This window comes from Nesoenas mayeri (assembly GCF_963082525.1).
Source record: "Nesoenas mayeri genome assembly, chromosome: 4".
NCBI classification, from domain to species: domain Eukaryota; kingdom Metazoa; phylum Chordata; class Aves; order Columbiformes; family Columbidae; genus Nesoenas; species Nesoenas mayeri.
Window position 1 is genome coordinate 22637254 of NC_137540.1, and position 27579 is coordinate 22664832.

General features: G+C 35.8%; 1 protein-coding gene across 1 annotated transcript in view; it reads right to left on the minus strand.

Moving 5' to 3' along the window:
• The window catches only part of LRBA (LPS responsive beige-like anchor protein), a gene marked incomplete at both ends in the record, with an annotated part of 409769 nt that overhangs the window by 13387 nt on the left and 368803 nt on the right, over positions 1 to 27579 (minus strand). Inside the window, 4 exons of the mRNA XM_080343895.1 lie at positions 14074 to 14241; positions 18630 to 18785; positions 23581 to 23643; positions 26346 to 26538. Of these exons, the coding sequence (XP_080200021.1) occupies positions 14074 to 14241; positions 18630 to 18785; positions 23581 to 23643; positions 26346 to 26538 (580 nt within the window). The remainder of the gene's footprint in view (positions 1 to 14073; positions 14242 to 18629; positions 18786 to 23580; positions 23644 to 26345; positions 26539 to 27579) is intronic.

The window sequence follows — 27579 nt, forward strand, 5'->3', positions numbered from 1 at the left end:
AATGAACAAACAAAAAACCGCAACAAAACACACAAGAAATCTGAATGGTATCTTTAAAGAAATTACGACTTGAATAAATATTGTAAAAGAGGAGTCCCGTGAAAAGTCAGGCTGACTCCTTTGATAAGAATGTCAAGTATTTAAGGGTTTCCAAGCCTCTGATTTTCCAAATAATGGGGTCAACTTAAAAGCTGGTCGTAGAGCAGAACAGATTTCTTTAAAAGCTTTTAAACTGTTATTGCTTCAGAAGATTGTCATGGTTTTCAATAATGCAAAGAGAAAATTTTATTTTGTTGCTGGTTTAAGGGGCACCACTTCAGACTTTTCTAAATTTTTTCAGGGGAACCGGCTTGCAGACCTTTTGAAAAGCTGGGGAAGTGACTTCAAAGGGAAGAGAGTCTTTGTCCGCTAAGCAGGTTTACGACCACTGATGCAAACTCTAACTAAGGACTGAAAAGAATACCCAGTGCATCTTTATGGAGATCCTTAAGGAAGATGAACAAGTCAAATGAGATTAAAGATAGCTCAAATCCTAGCACTAATAACCAAGACACAACAGTTTTACAGATGTGCTTTTCTCAGGACAGTGTATAATAATATCCTTAGTCTATACCATTGCTGGATTGCTACTTGACGTTGAATTCTCTAAGAATCTTAATGCCATATTCACATTGCAATAAATATTGTCAATGATTTATTTAAGTCACAGGAGGGATGCGTAAAGTTATTTCCCAGTAATGGACAGAATACTTCACCTTTACAGTAACCATTCAAATTAGCTCAAAAGAACTCTCCTACATTCCAATAAATATTTTCTGCAAAGCTGTTTTCCCATAGAAAACAGCATAAAATACCACTCTTCCTTAAGTGACTAAAGTACATTTTAAATCATAGTATTTAAGCTTCAGAAGATAAAAGAAGAGCACATGATATCATGTCAGCTTATGGTGATATTTCAGTGAAAAAATTTTAGGCGTTTCGAAACTACGTTTAAAAAGGAACAGCAGGATTATAGCAAAATCAAAACTTTCTTCTAATTTAATGACATTCGTAAGAAGATACACTTTACTGGCTCACAAGAAATTGTTTTGTATCGCTGGGTCTTTCTCCACTATTTTTTGCAGCTTTGGTGATGTTACAAAACAAAACAAGATCATGGCATTTTAAATCCATCAGTAAATTCCTCAAAAGACCACTTTCTGTATTTTCCACACTAAGCTGTAAGAGCTGAGCCAAACATAGGAACTCATTTAAAGAAAAATATCTTCCTAAAAAGAAATCAAACTAGAGATCAACTGAAAAACTCACAGTGACATACAAGATACTCTGCCTATTATTTCTGAGTGAGGTAATATTATGCAACACATTAAAAGATAAAATATCTGAGTATGCTCCTTTTTATGTTTTATGCTGAGAAGCCAGTTAATTATGATAAATCAGAGAAAGCCAAATAGTCATTTCTAAATTATTACTCTATGATTGCAGAGGCTGTAGGGCACTTCTAAATGGCAAATTAATTATATGATTTTATGTCAATATAAAATCGGACTTAAATGAAGCATCAATTAATCTGTCTATCCTTTTACATACTTCTTGCAAAAATAATTGATTTGAATACTGTCATCAACCAAACCAAATTATATATGTAAGAAAAGTCTTCTAAAAATAATTTTACAAATTTCACAATTTTTGAAGTTGCTTCATATGAGAAAAATTAAGAAAAACAATTAAAGGTTTGAAATAAATTTGAGCAGTACAAATGTACTTACAGAATATATGACATCTGAACAAAAGTGTTTTCAACAAAATGTAAGTAAATTGAGAAAACTCGTTTGCTGCTAGGCTTCTATGTTGATTATATAGCAAGTTTCAGAGTTTAGTTATATCAAAGTGAGGAGTGTTAAATATTATATGAAGTCTGTATATTAACATTGTTTAGAGATCGCACAAAGTGAACATTTAAATAACAGTCAGTTGGTTAAAACTCATTTCACTGGCACAAAAAGGCTAGTTCTTTGATGGATGTGAAATCTTACTAAAGCGATATCACACAATAGTACTGAAGTATTCCTAAAACTTCAGTTTGAATAATTTTTCCTTTTTAAACATGCATTTTTATTTAACAATGTAATCTTTTAATATTGTATCAGAACTTCATTGTCGTCCGGTTCTTTACATGACACTTATCAGCATTTCCTTCAAACTACTTCCTATCTGTCCAAACTTTTTTACAACAAAAAGTACAACCTTACGCCTAGATGCAAGTTTTGGTTTTGCACAAAACACTTCAACTGTGTATTTTGTGAAAGAGGAGCACTATCTTTGAAGAATATCATTCTATCCTGAAGCAAAAGCTGAAAGCATAAACAGAGAAGATGCTATAGTGCTGTTATATTTGTTCAGCAAAGAAAAAAAATGATAGATTTATCTTGTAGAATTCATTTCATTGAATATAACACAGGAAAGGCTTACTGCACCCCTTCCCGCAGTCACACTATGTGATAAATGACTAACATTTATCCAATGCCAATGTCAAATATGTTCACTATGTTTGCAAAATAAACGCAGTAAAGAAAAATATTTAACAGTCCTTCATGAACTGGATATTGCATCAGATTTCAAAAGTCAATAATCCCCAGCCCCTTAATTCCTACACCATGTGCAATGGGAAGCTATCTGGAACGAGTTCGTTCTTACTGGGGATTCATCTGCTGGAAGTCCTGGAAGTCATTCAGCAGGACTCCTCCCACCAAACACAGACCTTTTTGAAGCCCCTGGAAAGTATCTGCAGGTGAATATTCAGGGTCAGTGTACACTAATATTTTAATATTTGCACCATCCCGACTTCATAAACTGCTACTTAAATGTAAGCTTTGAAGTTTTAAATCACCATCATTTTTGTCTGAGAATGTTCTAAAACAGCTTTATGAATGGGCTTTTTTTGTTTATGCTAAAAATAATCTATTTTCTCTCTTGTGGTTTATAGTTACGATTATCCCATTACCTAGTGAGTACAAGAATAAAAACAACAAACCTCAACAGAAAATGAAAAAATCCATCAAGCAATTATTTTAGTCAGAAATAGCACCTACTGCAGAAGTGTTGTAAGATAAAAGATGCCTTACAAGATGTTGAAACTGATTGCTAGCTGAAACTTACATAGTATTTCACACGTTGGGCAGAAATTAGGAGATAAGAGGTTTCATATGAGAAATCAGCTTATTTTGCCAGTTTTTTATTTTTCTTTTAAAATGCGATGTGAAATTAATCTATTTGTAAGTAATAAAAATGTATTGTTGCAAAATAATACTGTTCCATAACAGCATGTATAGAAGACTGTGCTTTAGCTATTTAATTGGTTTTGTAAAGGTAATTTCAAATCAATGCACCAGTAGTGTACTGCACTAGATAGATGCTTACCACCTTTTCCTATCAATGTAACTGGGAATACTGATAGCATACATCAAGTTCAGAGCATACATAAATTAGTTGAGTTTTCAAAAGTAAATACGTTAAACCAGATACTTTTTCAATGAAGCAGGCCATAATTCTAATTATATATAGTATTCCTATATGTATATATTAAAAATATTTTATACATAAATAGACATATATATAATGCTTACCTCTGTAATAATAGTGTTAATAGAGATCAGATCCAGAAACCTACACTACCTGCTCAGTACCGTCGTGTTGACCAAATAATTTTTACAATATTTAAGTCGGTAATTTTATTCTAGACTATAAATTATTACACATTCTCCATTACTTTGTTCTGTCTCATGTGGTATAGGCATTGAACTGAATGGTTATTTTTCCCAGCAACCAAACAAGGTAAATAAATGTGATATATTAGTACATAATCTCGTCACTATGCATATGGTGCACATTAAGTTTGTATTCATTTACCATATGAATACAATTCCTTTTACCACATCAACTATTGGTTAAAAGTTGTAAATATAGCATTGTTCTTCCTGGAACTCAAAGGTCTGCATTCCATCATGAAGCACTAAAGGGCCTTATCCTTCTGGAGAATTTCATACATATAGTTCTAGCGACATCTGAAGCTGGATACTGCCAAAAAAGCAGCATCCAAACTCTTCCTCTGTTTCCAGTCTTGACATGCACACTGCCCTCATCTGTATCTGGATTACACCTCAAAACTTGCTCTGCAATGCTGCTTCCAAGTACTTACTCTGACAAATCCTGAAACACAATCGCTCTTAGCCAGTTGAAAATTAGCATATAGATGCTACACTATACACCGTAGGACATATTTTCAGCCAAAACAAATATTTATAGCACACAAACTTACACGCTCAACAGTACAAAATCACTACAACCATTTAAATGGTTTCTGAGCCATCAGTGAGTGTAATTGCAAGTTCTTTTCAATGAAGACCTTGTCCTCATCTCTATCTACAACATGACTTTCTTGACACTATATAAATACAAAATTACACTGCAGATTTCCAGATATATTAATACCAGAATTCATCCACCTGTTATACCTCATATTTTTTTTCTGTTTAAATATTTGGAGGTTAGAACCATCATTTGCATGTGATTTATAGAGTACTTGGAGGAATGAGGCCTAGATCTCTTTGAGGTATCAATGTGGTACAGTTTAAAAAAGAAATGACAGTGACCTTTTGTAGCTGTGTTATTTAAGGCTCTGTTCTAAATTCATGCAGATAGTCCCAATACTTGCTTCACTGGCTACAGTGGTGCCCTGTGAAGATACAGGGAACTGCTGGACCAATTACAGCATCTAGGCCTCTATCCATTAAGCTTTCACGAGGCTTTCAAGATTAACATCAAATAATGAAATAAATGTTAGGTAGAAGAATATTTTGTGGTTGCTATCCTTCTAAAAACATGTTACTTAGACTTTCCATTGCCTTGTGGGTCTTCTCTATGAAAAAAAAATATGAATTCAACTTAAAACAGGAAAAGAAAAATTTAATATCATACTTGCTAAAGTTCTAGTAAAATAGAAAAAAGTATTTTATTTCTTTTTAGAGTCGCACTTAATAAAACACTCCTGACCTATCTCTATTGCAGTTCATACATTAACCTTAAATTAACATTGTATTTTCTCATTATGATGTTAATAAAAAGAATAAAAATTATACTAAAAATTATTCCCTCCCTCCAAATATATGAAAAAAAAAATTTAAACATTTTACTAGGCAGTACTCTGGAGAATCAGTCTCAAGATCAACTTCCAACTCAATGCCAGCAGATGGTGCTACAGGATGCTTGCTTTATATACAATATTGTGCTACTCTATCCAGCCATTTTTGAGAAACAAAGAATATTTGTTATGTCTGCAGTTAAACAGTGTTAAAATAATATTGAATTATTTACTGGCTTTTTTCTGAAGAAGGCCTGACACAATAATATAATGTATGTAGGAGTGAAAAATAAATGTGCTATTGAACACAAACAGGAGCACATGCAGACTGTTTTTAAACTCTCAGTGTCCTCATGGAGCAACACTCCCTAACGAACTGACTACAGTGAACAGCATCTATAGACTTACTAGCTACAGCAATTCCAAATGTATTTTTTGTATTTGGAAGATCTACAAATTTTCAGCTGTTATGGTAGGCCACTGTTTGACAGAAATTAACAATAACAGCAGAATTTCCATTACTAACATGATTACTGATTTATGGAGATTCTGATATCCCTATTACCTAGCATGATAAATGCAAAAGAGAACATTGGCAAATATGATGTTTATAACTACTTTCCAATTATTTTTTTAAGAAAATGAGCTGTTATGCAAACTGCTTCCAAAATTACTCTTTTTAGGAAATAATCATTACAATTCTAAACCAATATTTGTGCTACAAATATTCTTTAGAAATGTGGAACCATATCTTCTCTATTATCATCGGTTTTGAAACTGAAAATTAAAGTCCTGATTGTGCAGAAACTTGGGAACCAAGATGTAGGTTAATTCAAGATGAGGATAAGGATGAGGGAGGAAGGCAAAGAGGGTTTTTTGCAGACTTATGATCTCCTTGAAATCAGTGTGACCATTCAGTGTGCAGAGGCAAGCATGTGTGCAAATCACCGAATTCAGGTTTACAGCATAAAGAAATTATTACCTATGGCATTACTTTTTAATCGACCAACATAAAGATGCTCATCAGGTCATAATTTCAAACTGCAAATCACCTGCATTATCCACTTAGATAAGTAATTATCATGCAATCACTTATAAAAAGTTTAAATTTTCAAATCAAAAAATATGTGCAGCAGTGGATGAAATACAGATATTTTATCTTTTGGTATGATTATTAATACAATAAAACCCAATAATTTCCCCAGTCTCAATCTATGGCTTTAAGTTAATAATAAAGTTAATTGATAAAAAGTCTTTCAGATATTCAAATATTTATTTAGGAATTGCAGCTATTAAAGAAAAAATACAGCTTCTTTTAAAATAGCTTGGATAATAGCTGGACTGTTCTTCGGCAAGACAGGAAACTGATGATCGAATTTTGAATCCTTGGGGAGATGTTATATTTTACAAATTGAAAAGATTATATATATTAAAAATGTGTATCTAAGTAAGACATTATATGTGTTAGCAATGTTAAAAGTGTTTAATGAATCCTCTCAATCAAATCTCAGTTAAATCCAATAACCGTGAGGGTTTTTTTAAGTATGAAATCACACGCTGACATTCACATATGTGCCCTGGTACACAGCTACCTTCCTAAATGTATTTAATTTCTCTAATACTCTTCAGAAAATCTTAATATAGCACCCTCTAAAAAGTATAAAATTATGCAATGAAAGCAACCCTATAATCCTCAAGATGCAAATATAGTACATACAGAGAGTAACATTTTCTAGTTTTATGGGCTAACATAAAAGAGGTAATATAATTTGTTTTATTCACATATGTGTGGAAGATCAATGCAATAATTCAGAAGAGATCACATTAGTATTAGTAGTAGTAACGTAGTTATACACACACTGTATTTCATTAGTACTGGATAAATTTATCAGTTAAGCCTTAATTTCATTAAGCAAAACAAATTTCTAAATTAGATATATTTTTGGGTTTTGAAAATAGGAAAACTAAAAAATAATTCTAGAAATTTTGAAAGCAATAGGACAGTCTCTTCATATTCTATGAATATAGTGCAAGAATAGCAAAAAAGTGCTTTATCTTCACCTTGACTACAGAAATGCCTGCCATTTTATAAGCACAAACTGTTTTATTAGCACAAACAGTATTAAAACAAATTCTTCACTGTACATCTCCCCTTCAAGAAAGTACACCCAAGCGAAAAAATTACAGTGACAAAACAAAAACTTTTAAGACATGGATTGACACTCACTAATCTGATTGGCCTCTACCTGGTAGGTATAGGTGAGAAATCATTAAGAAGGAGGATTGGAGGAAATGGGATTTTTCAACTACAGAGATGTTTGTTGGTAAAGGGATACAAGTATGTGCATAGCAAGCAATTTTTAAGATATAAGAAACAGCTAGAGATGGCCTTCTAGATATGATTATAAGCAATATAGCAAACCAGATCAAAAACATAGTGGTAAAGGAACTCATATGAAAGTGGTGAAGACATGAGATTGTTTAATGTGCTTCATAATGGAAAAATCATGGGCAACAATTTTTTTTTTTTTAAGTATTTTGGAAAGACAGCTTCAAAAGTTACAGAACATTCTTTTGTAAGATCTCATGGAAGTTTAGTCTACAGTAAAACAAAGGAAAGGGTAATAAGGATAGTAGTGAAAACCACTCTGAAGTAGCAGAAGAATAAGACAGATAACAAGATATCAGCTGGCACAACTCAAAGTTCTCAAGTGACTATAAACACAGAAAAAAGTCAGGCAGAAAGATAAAAATAGGAGAGATTTTTCTGAACTAGTGTATGATACAAGGTATGAGCAAGCAGGGACAAAACCAGGATAGCAAAGCATAGATGAGATGCAACGAGCAATAACATCAGGAATAGTATTTGTGCCATGAACACAAAATATTGTTAAGATGTTCATTAAAAGATGGTCTGTTATTGAGAGCAAGCAATACCAACAGATGATGCCACACATTTGAAAGTATTTCTGTAAAAGTCTTCAATGAAAAGGGCAACTGCAGTCAGGCAACAAACATCAGTAAAAGCAGCAATGAGACCTGATGTCTCAATTAGACAATACCTAAATGAGGTAAAAGTTTGCAACTCAATTCGCCTGATAATTCCGATTTGAGGATACTGTGAAAATTAAACTAAATAATTCCAGAGTTATAACTCCTGTTTTAGGGATACTGGGTGAGGTTCTGCAAGACTGAAAAGAAGTCTTGTGTTGTTGAAGAAGCAGGAAAAGGAAAACGGAGAAATTAGAGAGTGGTATGCTTAATTCCAACAAACAGAAAAACCACCGGCAGAACATGTACATATATACACCCCACACACCATTCTTAGAAGAAAACAAGAAGACGAGTAACAGCTGATTTGGATTTGTTATGAACACATCATGTCAGAGCAATGTTTTCTTGGAATGGCAGAATAACAGGACTTGTGTTCAGGGAGACATAATATATTTTGACTTTAGTAAGGACTCTGGCACGTGTTTAAAAGATGCTACTATACATCAAATGAAAAGCCAGTTGGAAAGCTATATTCAGAAAGCTATTCATTGTCAAAATGGTAAATGTATCAATGGGCATTCCTGAGCTGTGCACTGCCTAGTATTTTCTTTAATGAACAATTTGATAGAATAAGACTGCAAATTACATTTGTAGAGATATGTTGCTTCAAGTCTGCTGGAGGAGAGGATAAGAATTAAAAATGAGTCCAAACAATTAGAGAATCAGTCTAAAAAGAATACAATTCAGAAAGTTTAAAGACAAGATTCTACAGGCAAGCTACACAGAGGAGGATAACACAACTGAGTAGACAGTGGTTCTTCAGAAAAGACTGAAATTCATATTGGCTCATACACTTAAAAGATTAACAGTCACACTGCTTTGAAACAAACAGATATCTCAAATTATTACTGGAAAAGCTTCAACTGCATTGCTGGGTCTCCCTTGAGGAAGACAGCAATTGAAAGGACAGGAACAAAATAAAATAAACCACAAAAACAAACAATAAAAAACCCAAACAAAAACAAACAAACAAAAGAACACACACACACAGAAAAAAAATCAAGGGTCTAGAAAAATGTGACTTGTGGCAAAAGACAAATAATTTGGTTATTAAATTTAGAAGCAAAGAATTGCAGGTCATGGTAATACAAATAATTGGGAGTTGTTGCATGGAGGAAATAAATAGTCTGATCTTTATGCAAAAAATAAATGTAAAAGAAATGACAGAATTCACCTGCTGCTGCTGCTGCTGAAAAAAAAAGAACTGGGTACCGGGCTGAACACTGGGAAAAAATTGTTAATGGTAGGGCTTGTAAGGCACAAAAACATAGTTGTCAAAGGTTTTAACAGAAGGTTGGCCAAACATCAGCCGAGAATGGTTTTGGTGTAGTTAAGCCTTCTTTGGGAAGAGAGAATAGATCAGGTGACCAAAGCTCCTGCCCACCTTCGTTCCTATGGCTCTGTCATTACAAAGTAAAATGCAATCCCTCAACCTAGGAAATGTCCAAACCCTGAGAGTTGCCACTTGGCTTCAAAGTCAGCGTGGGATCTGAAAGCGATGGAGACCATTTGTATGCAAATGAGTTCTCTCATCTGCTTTCTCCAGCCATCACACGTAGTTCCTTCCTCCCCTCACCCCCCACTTCTCCGTCTCCCCTCCACCTCCACTGCATCAGGCTGGGCAAGTGCAAACCCCAGCGTATTTCTGAAAAGTACACCACCCTCTCCCAGTAACCTCCACTGCTCTACCACCCTATGCAGGAACAGCACCACGGGTCCAGAAGTACAATGGCACATCCCCAAGTGGTGCTTTGCTATTAGATGGGAGCCTCTAAATAAGCAAAAGCCTACCTTGGGATAGAGATCACACATGAGCATCAAGAGGTACTAAGGGGAGGGTTACATCCTCTCCCTCTCACTTCTGCCACCTCCCCCAAGCAAGCCACATGCCAAGGAGAGAAAACTAAAAAGGCTCTTACACTATCCAAAGTGACTTTACACCTCCACAGTAATCATGCTAATTAATGTGAACTCAGCATGGCTCAAGGCTATTTTAAAGGACACGAGTATTTCAGATCCTCTGCTGTGTTCTGAATTATTCCTGGGCTTGGTCAGAAATTGTCCACAGAAACATTTCTGCATCAGAAAAGACCTGTGAACTGAAGTGAAGTACAAGCCATGCTTCTATATTTTCAAAACCAATTAATTTAGAAAGAAAAAACCCATACATTTGATCAAAGAGCATGGTAAAATATTTTTTGAATTTCAGGTTTTAATTTGAGAAGGAAAAAAGGACTTAACCTAAATGTAATCAAGCTGTTTTGTGAAGAATAAAAATAGCTTCCAGCAGATGTGTCCCATGAAGGAATTTCATATCTTTGAGATTTAAATTAATCAAATTTGGTTTAAATTGATCAATGCATTTGAGAGTTATTAGGAAGAAACTAAACACACAGTGAGACTGCATACTAATAATTTATTTAAGAAGTAAGCTTAAAAGTTAAAAATTAAAGAATGTAAATAATTAATATTTCAGTTGCATATTTCTGTTAAATGAAAAACTTAGAGAATTTTTCCGTACAGTCCAATTGGCCAGAAAGTTGTTCTTAATAAAGACTATCCAAACACTTATTTGTCATGTATGCCCACCAGGCTTGTCAGTTTAAGCACCATTCTATAACATGAATTCAGTCAGCCAGAGCTCAAGAGCTCAATGCTTCCTAAAGTAATGAAACCAAATAAAGGAAAGTAAATCAAATGTAATTGGTGGAGTAATGGGTGCCCAATGTGATAGTGTTTAGGGTAGCTTAGTCACGCTAGTGAGTCTCTGCTACAGGAAACCTAGGGAAAAGGAACTTCTCTGAGTGATGTATATCAGAGGCAACAGGTACCATGAAAGGAGGAAAGAAATGTTCCTGTTTTAGATTATTTTTGTTGAAACTTGTGTGGCATCCTGATTTGGTACAGTGCCATTGGATGCATGTTGCTGTGAAGTCATTTTAAGATGGGAGTTAGAAATTATTAAATAGACAAAAAAAATAGGAAAGAAGTATCAACTTTGAGAGTACCTAAAATTCCAATGAATAATGCCCAGTGAAAGCATGAAAAAACTATATTTTGAGGTAAAAAAAGTCACAAGCTTCAAACACAAAAAGACATCAGATAAGTTAAATATCTAGCATTCTGCAAATGGGTGGAAGCTACAGTTGCAGTAATAAGACTCGAAACCCAACAAATCTGCTGGTGCTTTCCATTTCTGACAAAATCAGAAGTTAAGCAGAAACAGCTTTTTTTATTTGCCTTTTCCAAAAAAAAAAGGAAAAAAAATTGATTGAACAGAAATGCCTGTAGAAAGCTATTTCTGGGAAAAATTAAACCCCCAGATTACCATCTCTTTGAAGCAGAAACTGTCTTTTACTATACACATGTCTAGGCCTATGCATAGTGCCGTAGGACTTCAATTCATAACAAAAGCTTCCAAGCATGCCATATCACAAAAAACTACATAATGACAAATAGTAAACATAGGAGCTATTGCATGTCCCTAGAAAGTACAATTTTAATAGGACTGCAAACAGAGACTTACCAGGTAGCTACTGCTTTATTTTAAACAGTAGCTAAAATAGTCCAGCATTAACTTTGAAAACTGCAAAATCTGAATATGTTAGAAATGTGAATTAGAGAAGACAGTCAACAGATTATAACAAAATCTACCTATTCCAGTTAGATACCAAGTACAAAATCTCAGCATGTGATCTGTTATGATCACAAAGGAGCATATAGCCTTAAGGTCTTGTTCATAAAGCAAGGAAGCCTGGCAAATACTCAACAAGAACCTCGCAGGGCAGACCTAGGAATCTGCAAAGATGGGCTGCACTTGCAGGCCTTGAAAACAGTCTAAAGTCACACCTACAAATGTTCATTGCTTCACATCAGTAAAATATTTAGGGTTTTCTCCACAAAAGGGCAGTTTTGCTCTCTAGGATTTACAAGCTGCCTTGACTGTCAAGCTCTTAAGTTCTTTTCAGAGACTTTTTGGAGTTTCCAAATTCAAAACCTCTACAAAAATAGTGCAGACTTTGCATTTTTTTTAAATTGATAGATCACAAAATATGTACACAGTATTCACAAAGATTTTGTTCCTCAACCAAAGACATATTCACTTAAAGATGCTCATAAAATTCTGCTAGCCACAACCCAGAAAAGCTCCCATCTCTTGAATCGGACTGTTGGAAGGATAATGGGGATAATTTGTGCTATTCACATCCTCTGCCAGAAGATTCTGCAACTGTATGAACTGAACTTCTCTACTTTGTGCAATTTTTGAATAGTTTTCACAGTCAACATCAAATAATTTGCAAGTTAAGTTCACATATTCATTCTGATATTAAGTAGTCATGTTTCTTCAAATCATTCATGGGATGCAATTTCAGTTGAAACTTCTCTATTTTTCAAATAACTCCAGCTGAGTAACAGATTGAGGATGAAACACACAAGTTCACCAAAGTGATTAATTTGGAAGATGTCAGATATTGCTTAGACTGTATGAAATTGTATGCCAGTTATAATTGCAATATATGCCAGATATAACAACCCTGCTTGTTTTCCAGATGTCCATTTTCTCCTTTGCAGACAGCAGGTATGTTTTTACTAGTATTTAAACAGGGTCAGAGAAGACCTGAAATCTATGACAGAAAACCTAACAAACACTCTTCTGAAGGCAAACAGAATATACTGTTTCTCACCCCTTCTCTTCAGGGCATTCTCTTTTTGGCTGAATATGGAGAAAATGCCCACTGTTTGGCTGTGATGTGCCCCTCTATTCCCCCATATAAGCTCTTATCAGCTATCTCAAAAGCCTCTTACTCCTGTGAACTGGCTCACTCAGGCTTTTTATCCAGCTGAATGTCTGCCACCTTCTTTGCTTTTGAGATCAGGAATTAATTTTTTGTGTGTGTGTGTGTACAGTGAAAACTGGCATAACAAGACCACTGTCTATCTTTCCTGTTATCTAACAAGGAAGGTGGGGTCACATAGTCATAGAGTTTCACTGTTTTCCACAGAAAATTATGAGTTAGAAGAGAGAATCTTTATGAGTAAAAATATTTGGAAATTCCTGGGAAACAGTGCAAGATGGAAGAGATTAAATTATTCGGGAAGTGCAAGGTGAGTTTGGGTGGGGAGGAGTTAAAACTGAATTAGGCTGAAGCAGGGTTACTCTGACTTACTAGTTCGGTTATACAGTATGAGCCCTGTTGCTCACACTGGAACCAATTAAAATGCCTAGTACATGAGAGTGAGGATTAGGCACGTAGCACCCTACCAAAGTATTAAAGTAAAAAAGTTAAGATTGCTTCCTTAATTCATCCCATGTGTCTGTCCATCTTTCACCTAAGTGTTCTGCTTAGGCCATTACACATCTCATTACAATGACCTTAGTTAAAGTTAATAATTCACTGTCTGCGTCAATCTATTGATAGCTAAGGTACCGCTATGAGATCCTACACATGTAAGATCACAGCTGCATAGAATACAGTCCGCACTAGGGTGATGTATGCTCTTTTTTGTTTTACACAACTTAAATACAGTTATTTAATGAAATCATCATGTTGAGAGAAAAAGATTTACTCAGATCGAACAGGACATACAAAAACCTATTTCCCTTCTCTCACTCCTGGAGCCTTTCCTTCCCAACTGAATGAGTGACAAGAAAAAATGTATTTATAAATGTTCAACATCCTGTAACTTCAAAAATTACTTCTACTTGTGCTGTGAAACAAGTGCTGCTTACCCTCCATTCTTGGAACTAGAACTGATCAAGACTACAAGAAAAAGGAACACTGTACTTTGATATTAATGTTACCTAAAATTTTGTCACGCAAGGTGTTCACTTGAGCCATTTTTAGATATATAAACTAGGTTTTGCTGGTTTTGCTTACCTCTTGGATTATCACCAATGATATTAGTTTTGCCATTCCAGTACCAGAGCAGCAATGTTGCATCACGTGATCCTGAGAGAATGTAACAATTTCCTCCAATATAGGACTCGGAACGAGCAAGACAGGTTACAACATCCCAGTGTCCAAATACTACTTGTATCATTTTACCTGAAACACATAAAATTGATTGTTTTAAAATTATGTTTTTATTCTTTACAAGGCAAATTAAATACATTATAAAGTATTTTAGAAACATTTTCTTTATTGAAAAAAGGTTTCAAGAAGAACTATAGTGGAGAGTACTATTTTTTCTTAATTCAGTGGAAGCTTATTTAAAAGTGCAGTAGACCATAGAATCCACCGGAAAAAAAAAAAATTGCAGTCCATAACTATTATCCTGTATTCACAGGCAATCATGCCAGAAGGTTTTCTTAATTCTATATGTTTACATTCACTTTACAGAGAGAAAACAGGATAGGATTCACTTTTAAGACAAGTTTAAGGTAAGTTTACTTGAAAGATGAAAGTAACAGTCAAAATGCAAATCTGTTGATGATGTGGGAAACGGAATAAGAAGAAGCCATAGAACATTTAGGATCCCAAAGAAATCAGTAGTGTGAGAGCTGCCTAGAAAATATAGCACACACAGCTTCTGAGCGTCTTCTTAAACAGATAAAAGGAGATTTAGATGAAAAATTACTCTTTCCATCAGCATTAATACATTTGCCAATTATTTCAACCAGCATCCTTCTTTATTAAGAATTTCTGTAATGTTAAAAAAAATCTCAGAAGTCATACCTGGAAAAAACACTCTTATCTATGGCATATAGGACAAACACTTGGACCCCGGTAAAGACATAAATGCTAAAAAGAAAAGAAAGCCTGAGCAGGTAAAAATGTGCTATTCAAGAGCCTGTATAAACATGAATATGATTATTATCTTTTAATTTTAACTAAACAGGACAATATTTTCAGAAAAATGTAAATTTGAATCTTCATGCATATTGAATTTGCATGTGGGAGAGGAAACACACCTAAGGTCAACCTCAGTATATCTCTGCCCAACCCCCCTGCCAGAGGCTGGATCCTAGGCAGCAAACATGTCCTGTCTCCTGCCGCTCTCTGGATCTGCCAGCAGCACACGTGATCCTACAAAATGAGAACATCAGCACTAAAATCCATCTCACTGGAATTGCTGAAGCCTGCCAGCTGCAGATCTTGTAGAGGCAGGACAAAAGATACACACACACATTTCTTCTGTGCGTACTTGGCCTAGTCATGTAACATTCAGGCCAAATTCTGCATCCAATGATACAAGGAAGGGTGCTGTGTGATGTCATTAATATATGACCTCAGATCCCTCAGCCCATATGAACATTCATCCATTTTTGCTTTGGGATGAGTAAAGAACAGGGAAGAACAGAAGGGGAAAAGAGGGAAGGAAGGGTTTTGGAAGGACTAACAGCACAGGCCAAAAAAAGAAAAAAAAAAAAAGAAATAGAAAATGCAAACTACGGTACCTGAAAAGTGTTTACTAGCTAGTAACATGAACAGTAATAACACAAGTCAGTGTTGGGACCCAAATTAAGCACATCTTAATAAAATGTTTTGTTGCATGAATTGAAAACAATTAGTCAATCATACAATGTGGTTAGTAGGAAGCATTTCATAGCTCTCTTTCTACACAGTACACAAAGGCATTGTATTTCTATGCAGCCACTAAATAACAATAATGGTAAAAAAAAAGACTTCTTCTTAAGACTTAAGAAAAATAATGTTAACAGCCTGATTTATAATAGAAGATCAAAAAGGTAATTGCATTCAAGTGGAGAAAACCAGGGGGAAAAAAAAAAAGTATGAATATCAATTAAAAAGAGGGAATTACTTTAGTACCTGAAGCAAAAACTAGAAGAACAATGTAATTTAAAGAAAACCTGTAAATTTGATTTAAAAGAAAACACTGACAAAATGTATTAGGCACGTATAATCCTCCAAGAGAAACTGTGAAATAAAGTACTAGCCCATGAGCCTTTTGTGACTGGAAGTGGCAAAACCCCGAGGGTGCACTCACTGTGTAGATCTACCTTGTATCGGAAAGGAGAGTAACTGTGGGATCAAGTCTTTCCCGCATCTCTCTGCATCTATCACAGCTTTCTCTAGTGGTCACCTTTGCACACCAGGGCTTCAATTTGTGCCACAGGGTCACCTAACTGTCTCAAATGCTGATCAGTCAACAGATTTAGTCAGAAAAAGTTACTGACTTTCACAGCTAGGAGCACCGAAACACTCACAGACTACATAACCTCATTTTGGCAATATACAAAAACATCTTACCAAGTGTATGTTTTTGGGTTTTTTTTTTCCTGCAAATTCAAGCTGTCAATTACATGGTTTAGATTTGAGAATAATTTAATTATGTGATATATTTTGCAGTTGTACAGCTGTAGTTATTCAACTACCTGAGCTGATTTATACTTTCAGAACACAAGCTTATGCAATAAACATTGCTGAGTTATAGAGATCTCTCTTTCAATTATATTCTGTGTTTATAGGTTCTGTTTGAGAAAACAAACCTTCTTCAAGGCTATTGGTTTGACAGTTGCTCATGTAGTTGCACTGCCTTGTTACTTTTACTTTGTTGCTGTGAATTGTCCTTTCTATACAGTAATTTCAAACATTACCATATGCACTCAGATATCCCGTTTTGACAAAACAAATTTTCTAATTTGACAGCTGTGCTACAAATAATTAAAAGAAAAATAAGACTCAAATCTCTGCACTACTGAATCTAAAAATCTGTCTAGAAATCATTCTCACTGCTGGAGGAAGGTTTTATTGTGCTTCTGCTGTACTAACTGTGTTGAGAACTCCATGACTTATATTAAAACCATTTCATGTTAAAAACAAACCAACTAACCAACCAACCTCTAACAACTAATAGGTAAAAGGTTCCCTTTTTGTGTAAGTGCTGAAATACTATTGAATTCAACACTTGTGATCATTTGCCATTATGTATTACTGCTCACATAATCTTTTTCCCTTGCTGTTCTGCCAATTTCGGAATAAGTATTTCACTACTATATTCTCATTTTAATTCAAAGCCAAATAAACTACATCTGAATTAACTTGATTTCAAATAGAGCTAGAATTGTGATATTGACAAACAGGAGACACACAGAAGACACAAATCTGCAGCTTATTTGACAACTGTATTTTGGTCTCTATCATAATTAGCTATGGTAGTAGTGAGATGCCTGGTGAATCTGACTTATACAGGACATAACTTAATGAAATATTTATAGTTAAGATTGACACAGGACAAAACTGACAAAATCATATAGGTTCCTTCCATAGGTGTAAAGTAAAATATATCCTTCAACATAAACGAATTAGTTCTCTAATCCTATAAATCATGAACATACACTGAATATTTATTGCTGCTAGCTAATTTTTCTGAAGATCTCTAAATTCACTTTTATGTAAGTTTATTTTCATCAACGAGAAAATTAAACTGAGAAGGGTCTAACAAGATGTCTGTATAATGAATTGTAGGCAGTCAATATGAAGTAAATGGAATTTCTTTACACTTAAAGCTTTAAAATTGCATAAATGACAGATATGCTAAAATATGCCATGAGAACTAGTCTTAACATATTTTCATAAAAGACCATACAGTCTTGTTAGGTATTTTGGTATGTCAATGTGAAAAACACTATTAACTAACATATTTAAGAAATTATGACAAACATGCAGGATATTCTGTAGGGATTAATAACCTACTGGAAAGCTTGATGGCACACACATATTAACCATACTGGGTCATTAATCCCAAAGAAGTACTTTGCAGTGAGGTCGCTATTCTCATTATAAGATAATGAAAGGGAAAAAATAACAGGTTTGTTTGTTTGTTTTTTTCCTGAGGTTCCATGGCTTTTAAATTCCTGTAGCTCTTACATTGAAAGATTCTTTTCTATTTAGCATGACACATGCATGACTTCAACGGTTTGGATATGCGGCAGCTGACAGACTAATTTAACTGCTACCTATTATATTGACCAGTTTATGTTATATGAAAGAATTTGGTGGCTAAATCAAATTTTCTACTATAGTGTAGCTTTTAAAGGCTTTCATAAGTATTTTTTCACCAGATTTCAGATTTCGAGACTTCACTTCTGTACTTATTCTACAGTGCTTGCCTATATTTCCTCAAAAAAAAATATCCAACGCTGAACATCAAACAGCAATAAATTCAAGTAAGCTCTCTAAGAATAATTAATTTTTCTGGTACTCAAAACTTCACAAAAACTCACTAGACCCATTTACTTGTGGAAAGTACAGTGTAAGAATAGGTAAGCCTGTTATATAGACTTGAAGTGTTACGTTTGCCATTATTCCACAAAAATTATGGCTTACAATACAAGTAGGAGTAGGTAAGAAAAGATTTGACAAATATTATTAACAGTAGAATAAATACAGAGTCTACTTTCTTCCCCCACCCCCTATTCTTGTTGATGATGAATCTTTTAGGCTACTCCCATATTTTAAAAATACATTACCTGTGTCAGTAGAATAAACTCGGAAACTCTTGTCCCAGAAGCCACAGACCAAGATGTAACGATTATCAGAGGTGATGACAAAACACTGGGAATGTACCTGAATGCTTTGGTCTAAAAGGTCAGTGATTTGCCTTCTGTGCATACCTGTATTGCTGGCTAGACAGAAAAATACATAAAGAAAATTTAGCATATACATTCAGAGAACAAAAGCACAGTTTAGAAACTTACATTCACACCAGAACTACTCCTCACTGCTGCTACTAGGCTTTTTTTTGTGGTAGGGGCATTTTTTTTCTATTTTTGCTACAAAATACTCATTACACTTCTGGGGACAATGCTGTTTCCTTGTAGTATATATTCTAAAATAGAAAAAATCCCTTCTTTAAGTCGAATGCAGCTGACAAATATAAATGAAAGATTGCAAAACTGAATTATATATAAAAAAATAATAGGCTTCCTTCTCCCCTTCTTCTAGTACAGAAAATTCAAAATTAAAAAAAAAAAAAAGAAGGGAATCTAATTCCAAGACAATATATACACATATATGCTATTTCACTTCAAAATCATACACAAGTTGTATTTCATTACAAGCATTACAATTTAAAAAAAGGAATAACGGCAGTAAACATCGCTACCATTTCATACTTTCTTGAGATTTCAAAAAAATTAAGCAGCTTATCTCTGCACTCTCCTGGCTCAAGTGGTTCTGGGTGCCACAGGTGGGTACCAAGGGCAATTGGACAAGAGTTGGACAAGAATCCTAGGAGCAGGAGCATGACCAAGCAGTTGCCATGAAGGCCAGCAGCAAGTAAGAACTTGTCATGTGTCCAGTTTCCAGGGAGGCAGCATGAGTGAGTATGCAAGAAAGCTGGGAGAGCTGCCCTTGATGGAATGCTAGGCTCTCCATCCTATGGGCCTTCAAGTGAAAAAAACCCATGAATAAGAAAAAAAAAAAAAAAAAGAGCAAAACCAAACTAAACAAAACAAAATGATCTAGGAAACAAAAGAACTCAGGGGAGACTGCTGTCATTAGCAAGTCCCACAAATCCTGGTGAGATGCCAAACCTGAACTAGATGCTAAGAGCACCTCCCAGCCTCAGCCTCCAATCCTTCCCCCAACGTCTGTGCTGGCCCAGAACCTGCTCTAGAACTAAATAAAGGGAGCCAGAAGCAATGAATGATCTAGAACCAACGTGTGATCTAGAACCATCACACAATCTAGAACCCAGTCCAGAACACTGCTGGCACCCACCCCCAAACCACTGACTCCAGAATTCATACCCGTTCTAAACACTACTCCACCAACACCACCCAAGCTCTACAAACAAACAAACCCCAAAACCCAACCTCCGGAACCCACTCGCACTCTGGGGACAACCCCAGTTCTAGAGCCCACCTCTAACAACAACAACAAGCACATGTTAATTCCTGCTGCTTACAGGAATTAAGTATGGAAACATCATCTGTGTAATATTGTGAAGGATTTCAAAAGAGCTCCTTGAAAAGGGCTGACACAATCTTATTCCTACAAAAACAGTATTATTATCCAATCTAGTAGGTATTAGACATGAACTGGTAATTATCAGTAAGTCACATGACAGTAGGCAACACCTTCATCAATGAAAATAGAAATGGATGCGGCCCCCTCTCTCTCTTCCTGTGTCATTAGTAAAGAGTTATTAGCCAGAACTGATTATCTGCCCAGAGTCTTGTAACACCACCCTTGCATAAATTGACACCCCCACTTTGGCATATAAAAGCAGCTATGTTTCCAACGTCATTAATTAAGGTCTTAATGTCAGTATGGAGCTTCAGCTGAGTTGAGCTCAGCTTTAAAGATCACCTTAATAATACTTTCAGAACTTGCCTAGACCAAATTACATTTATTTTGTATAGACTCTGGGGTTATTCATGTGTGAACACACAAAGCCAACGTCTTTCTTCTGCTTTCCAGAAATATTCCAACTGATTTAAGTGAGGAGTTTGTCTAAAAAAGGTGTTTTTTTTTCAACTGAAAGACCACAGACTAGTTCAGGATGAGGCTACATGTAACATAAAGCCTTTTCCTTCCCCTAGGGAAGATAACCATGAAATTCCCATTGACTTGCAATTAGAATAACAGAACAAAGTGCTCTCTTATAAGAAAAGGTAGTTGCAAATGCTATATATCTGAGATAGGATCACTAAACAAGACCAGGTAATGTATGTCTCTCTTCCCCAATTCAGCCATGTCCACCTACATGACCTGCTGCTCTCACAGCTCCTTTGTATCACAGATGATCCTTGCTGCACCAATGCCTTCCTGAACTGCCATCTCCCAGCAAGACTAAATACAGATATTTCAGGACAGAGTCTCACAAAGGGGACACCAGCATCCTATGGACTCAGACATAAGAGCAGTGTCTGTGATATATGAGATCACTTTGTCAGGTACCTGTTTATAAACACTTGTTCTACTTATCAGAAAATTGCCGTGACAGCAACTCCACCTGGACACTGTTGCATTTACAGTTGGAACAAGCTGCCCAGTGTAGTTCTTTAAAGAAAAATCTGTTTTTCTCCAAATGGGGAAAAATAACCAGGGTCACTTTATAGAAATGCAGACTCAAAACTTTTAGGTCCTTTGACCATCTGTACTTGAAACACCATAAATGCGAAACGTGTCGCAAAAGCCCATAACATGCAGACTTACATCCCAGCTGAGGACAGCTCTAGTCCCCACTCTGCAGAGACTTTGTGTCCTCCTGGAGGACAGGGCAGGGAAGACCTGGAGCAGGCTGAAGAAAGGCGTCTTTCCCAGGAGCTCGCCATCGGCTGCAGCCTGGCCCCGCAGCTCTGCTCCCCCATGGACTTGCCCCTGCCTGGCCCCGGGTGCTGCCCCGCTCGGTCTGGAAGAGCCGCGGTGGTGAAGCTCCCATGCCCGGTGAGACGGTGCTGCAGCACCCTGGGTCTCCGGGCATCTCCTGCTGGAGCCCGGCTCAGCCTCACCTTGCCAGCCTGGCAGAAGCAGGAGAGCTCACTGGAAAGATTCTTTGTAGCACAAATATTTACCGTCCCCAAGCCAGAATACAACAATGTTCTTGCAAAATAATGCTGCCCAGTAAAATCAACCAGCTGAAAGGCATTTTGCACAGTATCAAAAATGTAAATAGAGGGACAGTTGGCTGGTTACTGTGCATTCATAGGAATATGTAGTCACTGGGCAAATCCAAAACACACATGTAGTTTAGCAAATAAAACTGATGCATGTAAAAATGAATTGTCTTAAACTAATTGTTGTGTACAAGCACAGTGCTATCGTTTTATTGTGTAACAGAAACTGATCGGAAAAGACAAGGTGCCTGAATTCTCATAATGATGCATTAAAACCCTGTGCTTACTCTCATGCATTTCCTGTTCATAGAAAGAGTCCCCACTGAAGCAAGCAAGACTAAGTCCTCCAGGATCAAGCCCTTAATTTGTGCATTAACAGAGTACGTTAGCCTCCAGTATATTTAATCTTCTGTATCTAAAAATTTCCCAATAGTATCACAAATAAATATTTAGACAAGACAATGTATATTAATGTAGAACCTATTTAACATTGATTCTCTCTTTCCATTACAACTCATCTAATGCCATGGGCTGATTAGATCAGCCTGCATACACTTCAACAAGGCTTGCAATCATCTAATTTATCCTCAGGGTACTAACTTCTAAAATTGTAACATTTGGGAATTATTAAATTTAAGTAAAATGCTTTCGATTTTCCATTCAACATTCAGGCTTTCATTTCAGAAGATAAAAGTAGTTTGAACCATTAAAAAAAAAAAAAATCAGAAGAGTGCCAGAAGTGTGATCAGAGGACTTTTATTCGCAAGATCTTTTTCCCCTAATTTTTCCCTGCTTTTATAACTGACCACTTCCTTTTCACTTAAACTACCATCCTAAAATGGATAGTTTAAAAAACAGAGCTAAGTTTGAACTCTAATAGGATCAGGGGAAAAAAAAGAAAATCCTGTCTTCTTTGCTCCTGTGAACTGTCCTGTAACTAGTTCATATTTTGGGGTTAGGTTGTTTGACCTTGTATTTTTGATCATGTTTAAGGTTCCATTTCCCATGCTATAAGCTCCAGAATTATAGTCCACTCCCCGAAGTTGGGTCTGTAATGAAAGAACTGACCGAACTCTAACCATGCTAATAGAAAAATCAGCTCTATATAAACTAATAAACCTCTATAATAAAAAGTCACGAATTGAATCTATTACACTGAGTCATTAAATAAAAGACAGACATTCCTCCACCTCTTTTTAATAAAAGAAAAACATACACAAATTTAAGTAGTGATGCTGATCAAAAGATGCAATAGCCTTGAAAAATGAATACTAATATCTCAACACTAAAACAGAGTGGGCAATATATTTCAACTTTGAAACTGCTTTGCAATTACACATTAATCCCCTCAGCCTGAACAGCAGGTCTATGAAGAAAGGATTGATCTCCTTTAATGATGAAACCCTGGCACCATGGTTTTATTTTTCACAACACGGTGCGGTTAAGAACCCCACTGTTATTATGAAAATTTCCTCAGCAAAGGAGCTCCATCACATTACCAGTGCACCAATTCATCATAACGTGCCTCGCTCCTGCTCATCAACAAGTCTGAGTGATGAAAAGATCCAATATTATCCTGACAGTACTTCATGCACATTCTCAATCACACATTATTACAGCATCCATATTAATTTCCACTGACACGCGTCCTAGGCCTGTTCAAATTAGGCAAACCAACGAGGGGGAGTTGATGAAATACCAGCATAGCCACAGCTCATTGCATTCCAATTTGCATGCAAATGGTTTATCAGGAAAATTCCATTCCCAGCAACCAGCAAGTGAAAAACAACCGTAATCTGCACTTCAGGGCCACCATACAGAGCTTAATGAATCGCAAAGAGAGAAGGAAGTGACAGACCTATGAGAGGATCGATTTCCACTGGCAGCTGGTAAGGCTGGTCTTGTACAGCACCTTGATGAGCTGGAATTCAGGAAAGAAGATTTTTAAACTCTGCATTTTTTAATACATGAAGCCACATAAATTTTGTAAGTCGAACCTACATCCATTTTTTTTTAACTATCCAAGATTCTCCTGCATCAATTGAATTAAAAAAAAAAAAATCCAGGTGCTTTTGCAGGCTGCTTATTAAACATTTATTTTAGATTAGTGCTGTTCTGAATGTATGCCATCAGCAGCAGCTCCGGTCCTGAGCCATAAGCTCTAGCAGATGCTTTACTGGCAACCTCTCCTGTCGCAACAAAACAAAATTAAGTGGTAAAGAGCACTGAAAACAAAATGTGACAACCATCTGCTGACTGTAGCAAATACTATTTTCCTCTTTACTTTTTTAAAGCACTGCTTTGAACAAGTGAAGCACAAAGGACATTGAAAAAAAAAATCAGTTTATGATGCAGACAGGAAAATCTCATAGTCATCCTGAATTTAAGGATTCATCCATCACCAAAACCCATTTATTTGCAAGTTTGCATAGAAGTTAATATACAATTCTGCAGACCTGCATTCCATCTGAGCACCTGGCATACCAATGAAACATTTAACACCTGAATTTTCCTTCAGTGTTAAAAAAAAATGGACTTCTTTCTTTTTTTTTTTCCCCACAGTCTCACTAAAAACAAATAAGCAAACAAGCACACTCCTATTTCCCCTCCCCGCCCCCCAAAACAGTCCACAAGATATTCTTGAAAGCTGAACAAAAAATAATGGCTGAATACTTACACCTATGGTTTTTCTATCCATAGCTTAATATAAAAATCAGTATGAGTAGAAGGGTTTCATAATTAATTGGGAAGTCAAAGTTTTGCTGCAATGAAACACTATCACAGAACAAAACATGAAACTCATATGACAAAACAGAGGTATCCTCTTGGGTACCAGTGTCATAAGATGTCAGCAAAGCCACCAAACTCATACACAAAAGCAGAAATGAGATTTTTAATTACCCATCAGTGACAACTGGTCACTTGGCAACTTATCTTTTTTATCCTGATGACTCATTAGTCAAGACACTGCTAAGCCCACAGCAGGAGATACGGAGTAGTAATGATACCTGCCCTCTAATCCTAGCAAATCCCCTTTGGGTATAAAATTTGAAGGCAACAATAGCGAGGGCTAGTCCCAGGAATCCATATCCAGGTATCTTAAGCATAATACTCCTTTAACTGCCTGCAGCTACAATCAGTGGGCTCTCAAAGAGGTGAGGTGAAGTGGATTTTTGTTGGGGCTTGGTTTTGTTTGTCTTGAACTGTAGGTTTTCTTGAGCTCTTTATAAAGGCAGAACAAATGTAAAATGCCTCTAAATGAAAAAATAGTGACTCAAAAGCACAGCTTACTGGTCTGCTTTTCACAGGTGAGGGAAAAAACAAAATCTGAAAGTTTTATTCAACTCACAACAGTTGATTACTGCATTCAACAACTGGTTGCTTGCCTACCAAGCAGTAGACTTATGAGGAAATCAAGATCCCCTCCTGTCACTTTAGAATCCCATGACTGTTGTATGTCCACAAAGGCTATTTTTTAAAAAGCATTGAATATTATATGTCCAAGGTCACACATCCAAGGTATGAGAGTATATTGCCATCCTCCTTTCAAACAAGTGTCAAGACCCCTGCAAATAATTCTTGCTCACAACTTGTTATCTAGACAAGCCTCCCTTCTCCCCTTCCTTTTTAAGCATTTCTTGGGTGGGTGAAATAATACATAAATGTTTCTATTTGCACAATGTGAAGAGGTAATTTGTGAGAATTAGGAAAAAGTGTGGGAGTCATCTGGCTTTTTTCAAAGTGTAATCTAGGACCCTCAGTCCAGATTTCTTAGCAGGAATTTCAGTGATGTGAGTACTACACTGGTACAAATATCTCCTATTTTAGTTATTTGAGTAGAAGCTCTTTTTTCTCTTCCTTCAAAAGCCTTTGACCAGATTTACTGCATAGCACTGAAATAACCTACCTTTCAGGGACTGGGCCTGAGACTACCACAGTCAGGGAAAAGAGGATGAGTTACCTTTACGATTGGAGAACATTAGAACTGAAAACCTAATGACTATATTCTCAAGTCCAACATATTTTTGAAGCTTAATTAATTTGATTTGTTGCTATGCAAATAAACATGTTTTCCTTTCCTATTGACAAATACATAAGCACCTAATAACTTTGGGATATTTAAGTTACAGAACATACAGACTTCTGATATAGTTTATCTCCTAATTCTCATTCAGGAGCTTTAACATCAGAATATCATGTTCATAGTCAACTACAAAAAGATGATAGAAAATTTTTCAGGCAAGTTCTACATGCTTAAAAACTTGTCTTTGACATGATATGGCTCAGGCTTCCATCTGACTGAAAAAGAAATTCAAGAGGAAGAGTGTGATTTTATTATGATCAAATAGTGATACACTCTTTTTGTCTTCTTGCATAGCACTTGATGGCCTGGAAAGCACTATATGATTACAAACCTTTTGTGTGCTACACATCTTACTACACAATAGTTCAAATCACCTTTTTAAGGAGAAACTATGTCCACATGTGAAGAGCATGCTGTGTCAATGTGAATGCTTTTCACACTATAAATTTAAAACAGTTCTGCAGCAAATTTTGAAACAGACAATAGAAGCACTGCTTGATAGCAGTGGTTACTTATGTTATTTACTTTAATTTACTTACCAGGAAGATTATGCCACTTGTTTACAGCAAATAACCTATTGGCAGTAACTGTGATCACAGCAGGAGTGGCCAGACCAGGCTGGGTGTTGGCTGCTACGTGAGTTACAGGGGAGTTGGATGGGAACTTGAGAACCATGATAACATCCTGTTGAGCTTGGTCTGTGAACATCAACGGACTCTGCAGGAGGAGATACTGTTGAGTGCACACAACAAGAACCCAAATACACGGGAAAATAAAACACAGGGAGGAGAAAAGAAGACAGGACAAGAGAAGGAAGATTGGATTAAAACACACACCATCCAATGAATCAATGAAAAAAACAATGAAAAGCAAATACAATGAAACGCAAATACAGTAATAGTGGACAGCCTTGTGGAAACAACCATTTTAGGTAGAAAACCTTCACGTATGCATTAATTTGAGGGCTTTGCTGAACACAGGGTGTCTATATACAAACTTTGCTACGGATCACAGCAGATTAAACCAGAAGTTCCCAATCACGTATCTCTGCCAAAAGAATTCTCCTTCATATCTGCAGAGATAGCATGTCAAGGAAAGCAATGCCAAACTAGGAGGGAACATTAAAAAAAAAAAAAAGTGAGCAAAAGAAATTCCTGCTCCCAGACGTTGTCTCAAGTTGCATTAAATTGGCAGACAGCAATTCTTTACAAGCCAGATGAGAACATGAAAGCACATTAAAATAAACAGATACACACATACACTAGATATATGTTCTGTATATACTTCTGGTGTACAAAAATAAGATTTATGAATGCAAAGCAGAAGACTTCACTGCAAATGTGTTTCAAAGGACAAACATAATTAAATGCAGTTGTAAAGAATATAAAGTGGACGTGATTACAGACACTACCCTGCTTTGTTTCTAGAAATACTAAAGGGAGGGAATTAATCCAGATTCATTTTCAACAGAATATTTTTAGGTTTTAGTTTTTTAATTTAATAAGCTGAAAAGTTTAATAACTTTTTAACTAAGCTCTCTAACAATAATGCAAATATCGAAACAAAATATCAAGGACTTTTGATCCAGATATCAAACAAAAGGAGGAAAAGCAAAACTTAATGGGTTTGTGATTATGTAGTGTACTTAAAAAAGGGAATTATATTGAGATGTAGAAATATGACGACCCTGGCCAACAGCAGCCATATTGCTCTAGTATTTGTAATTTTCTAATAACTGAATTAGAACACTAATGAAGTGTTCTTGGCTATTTT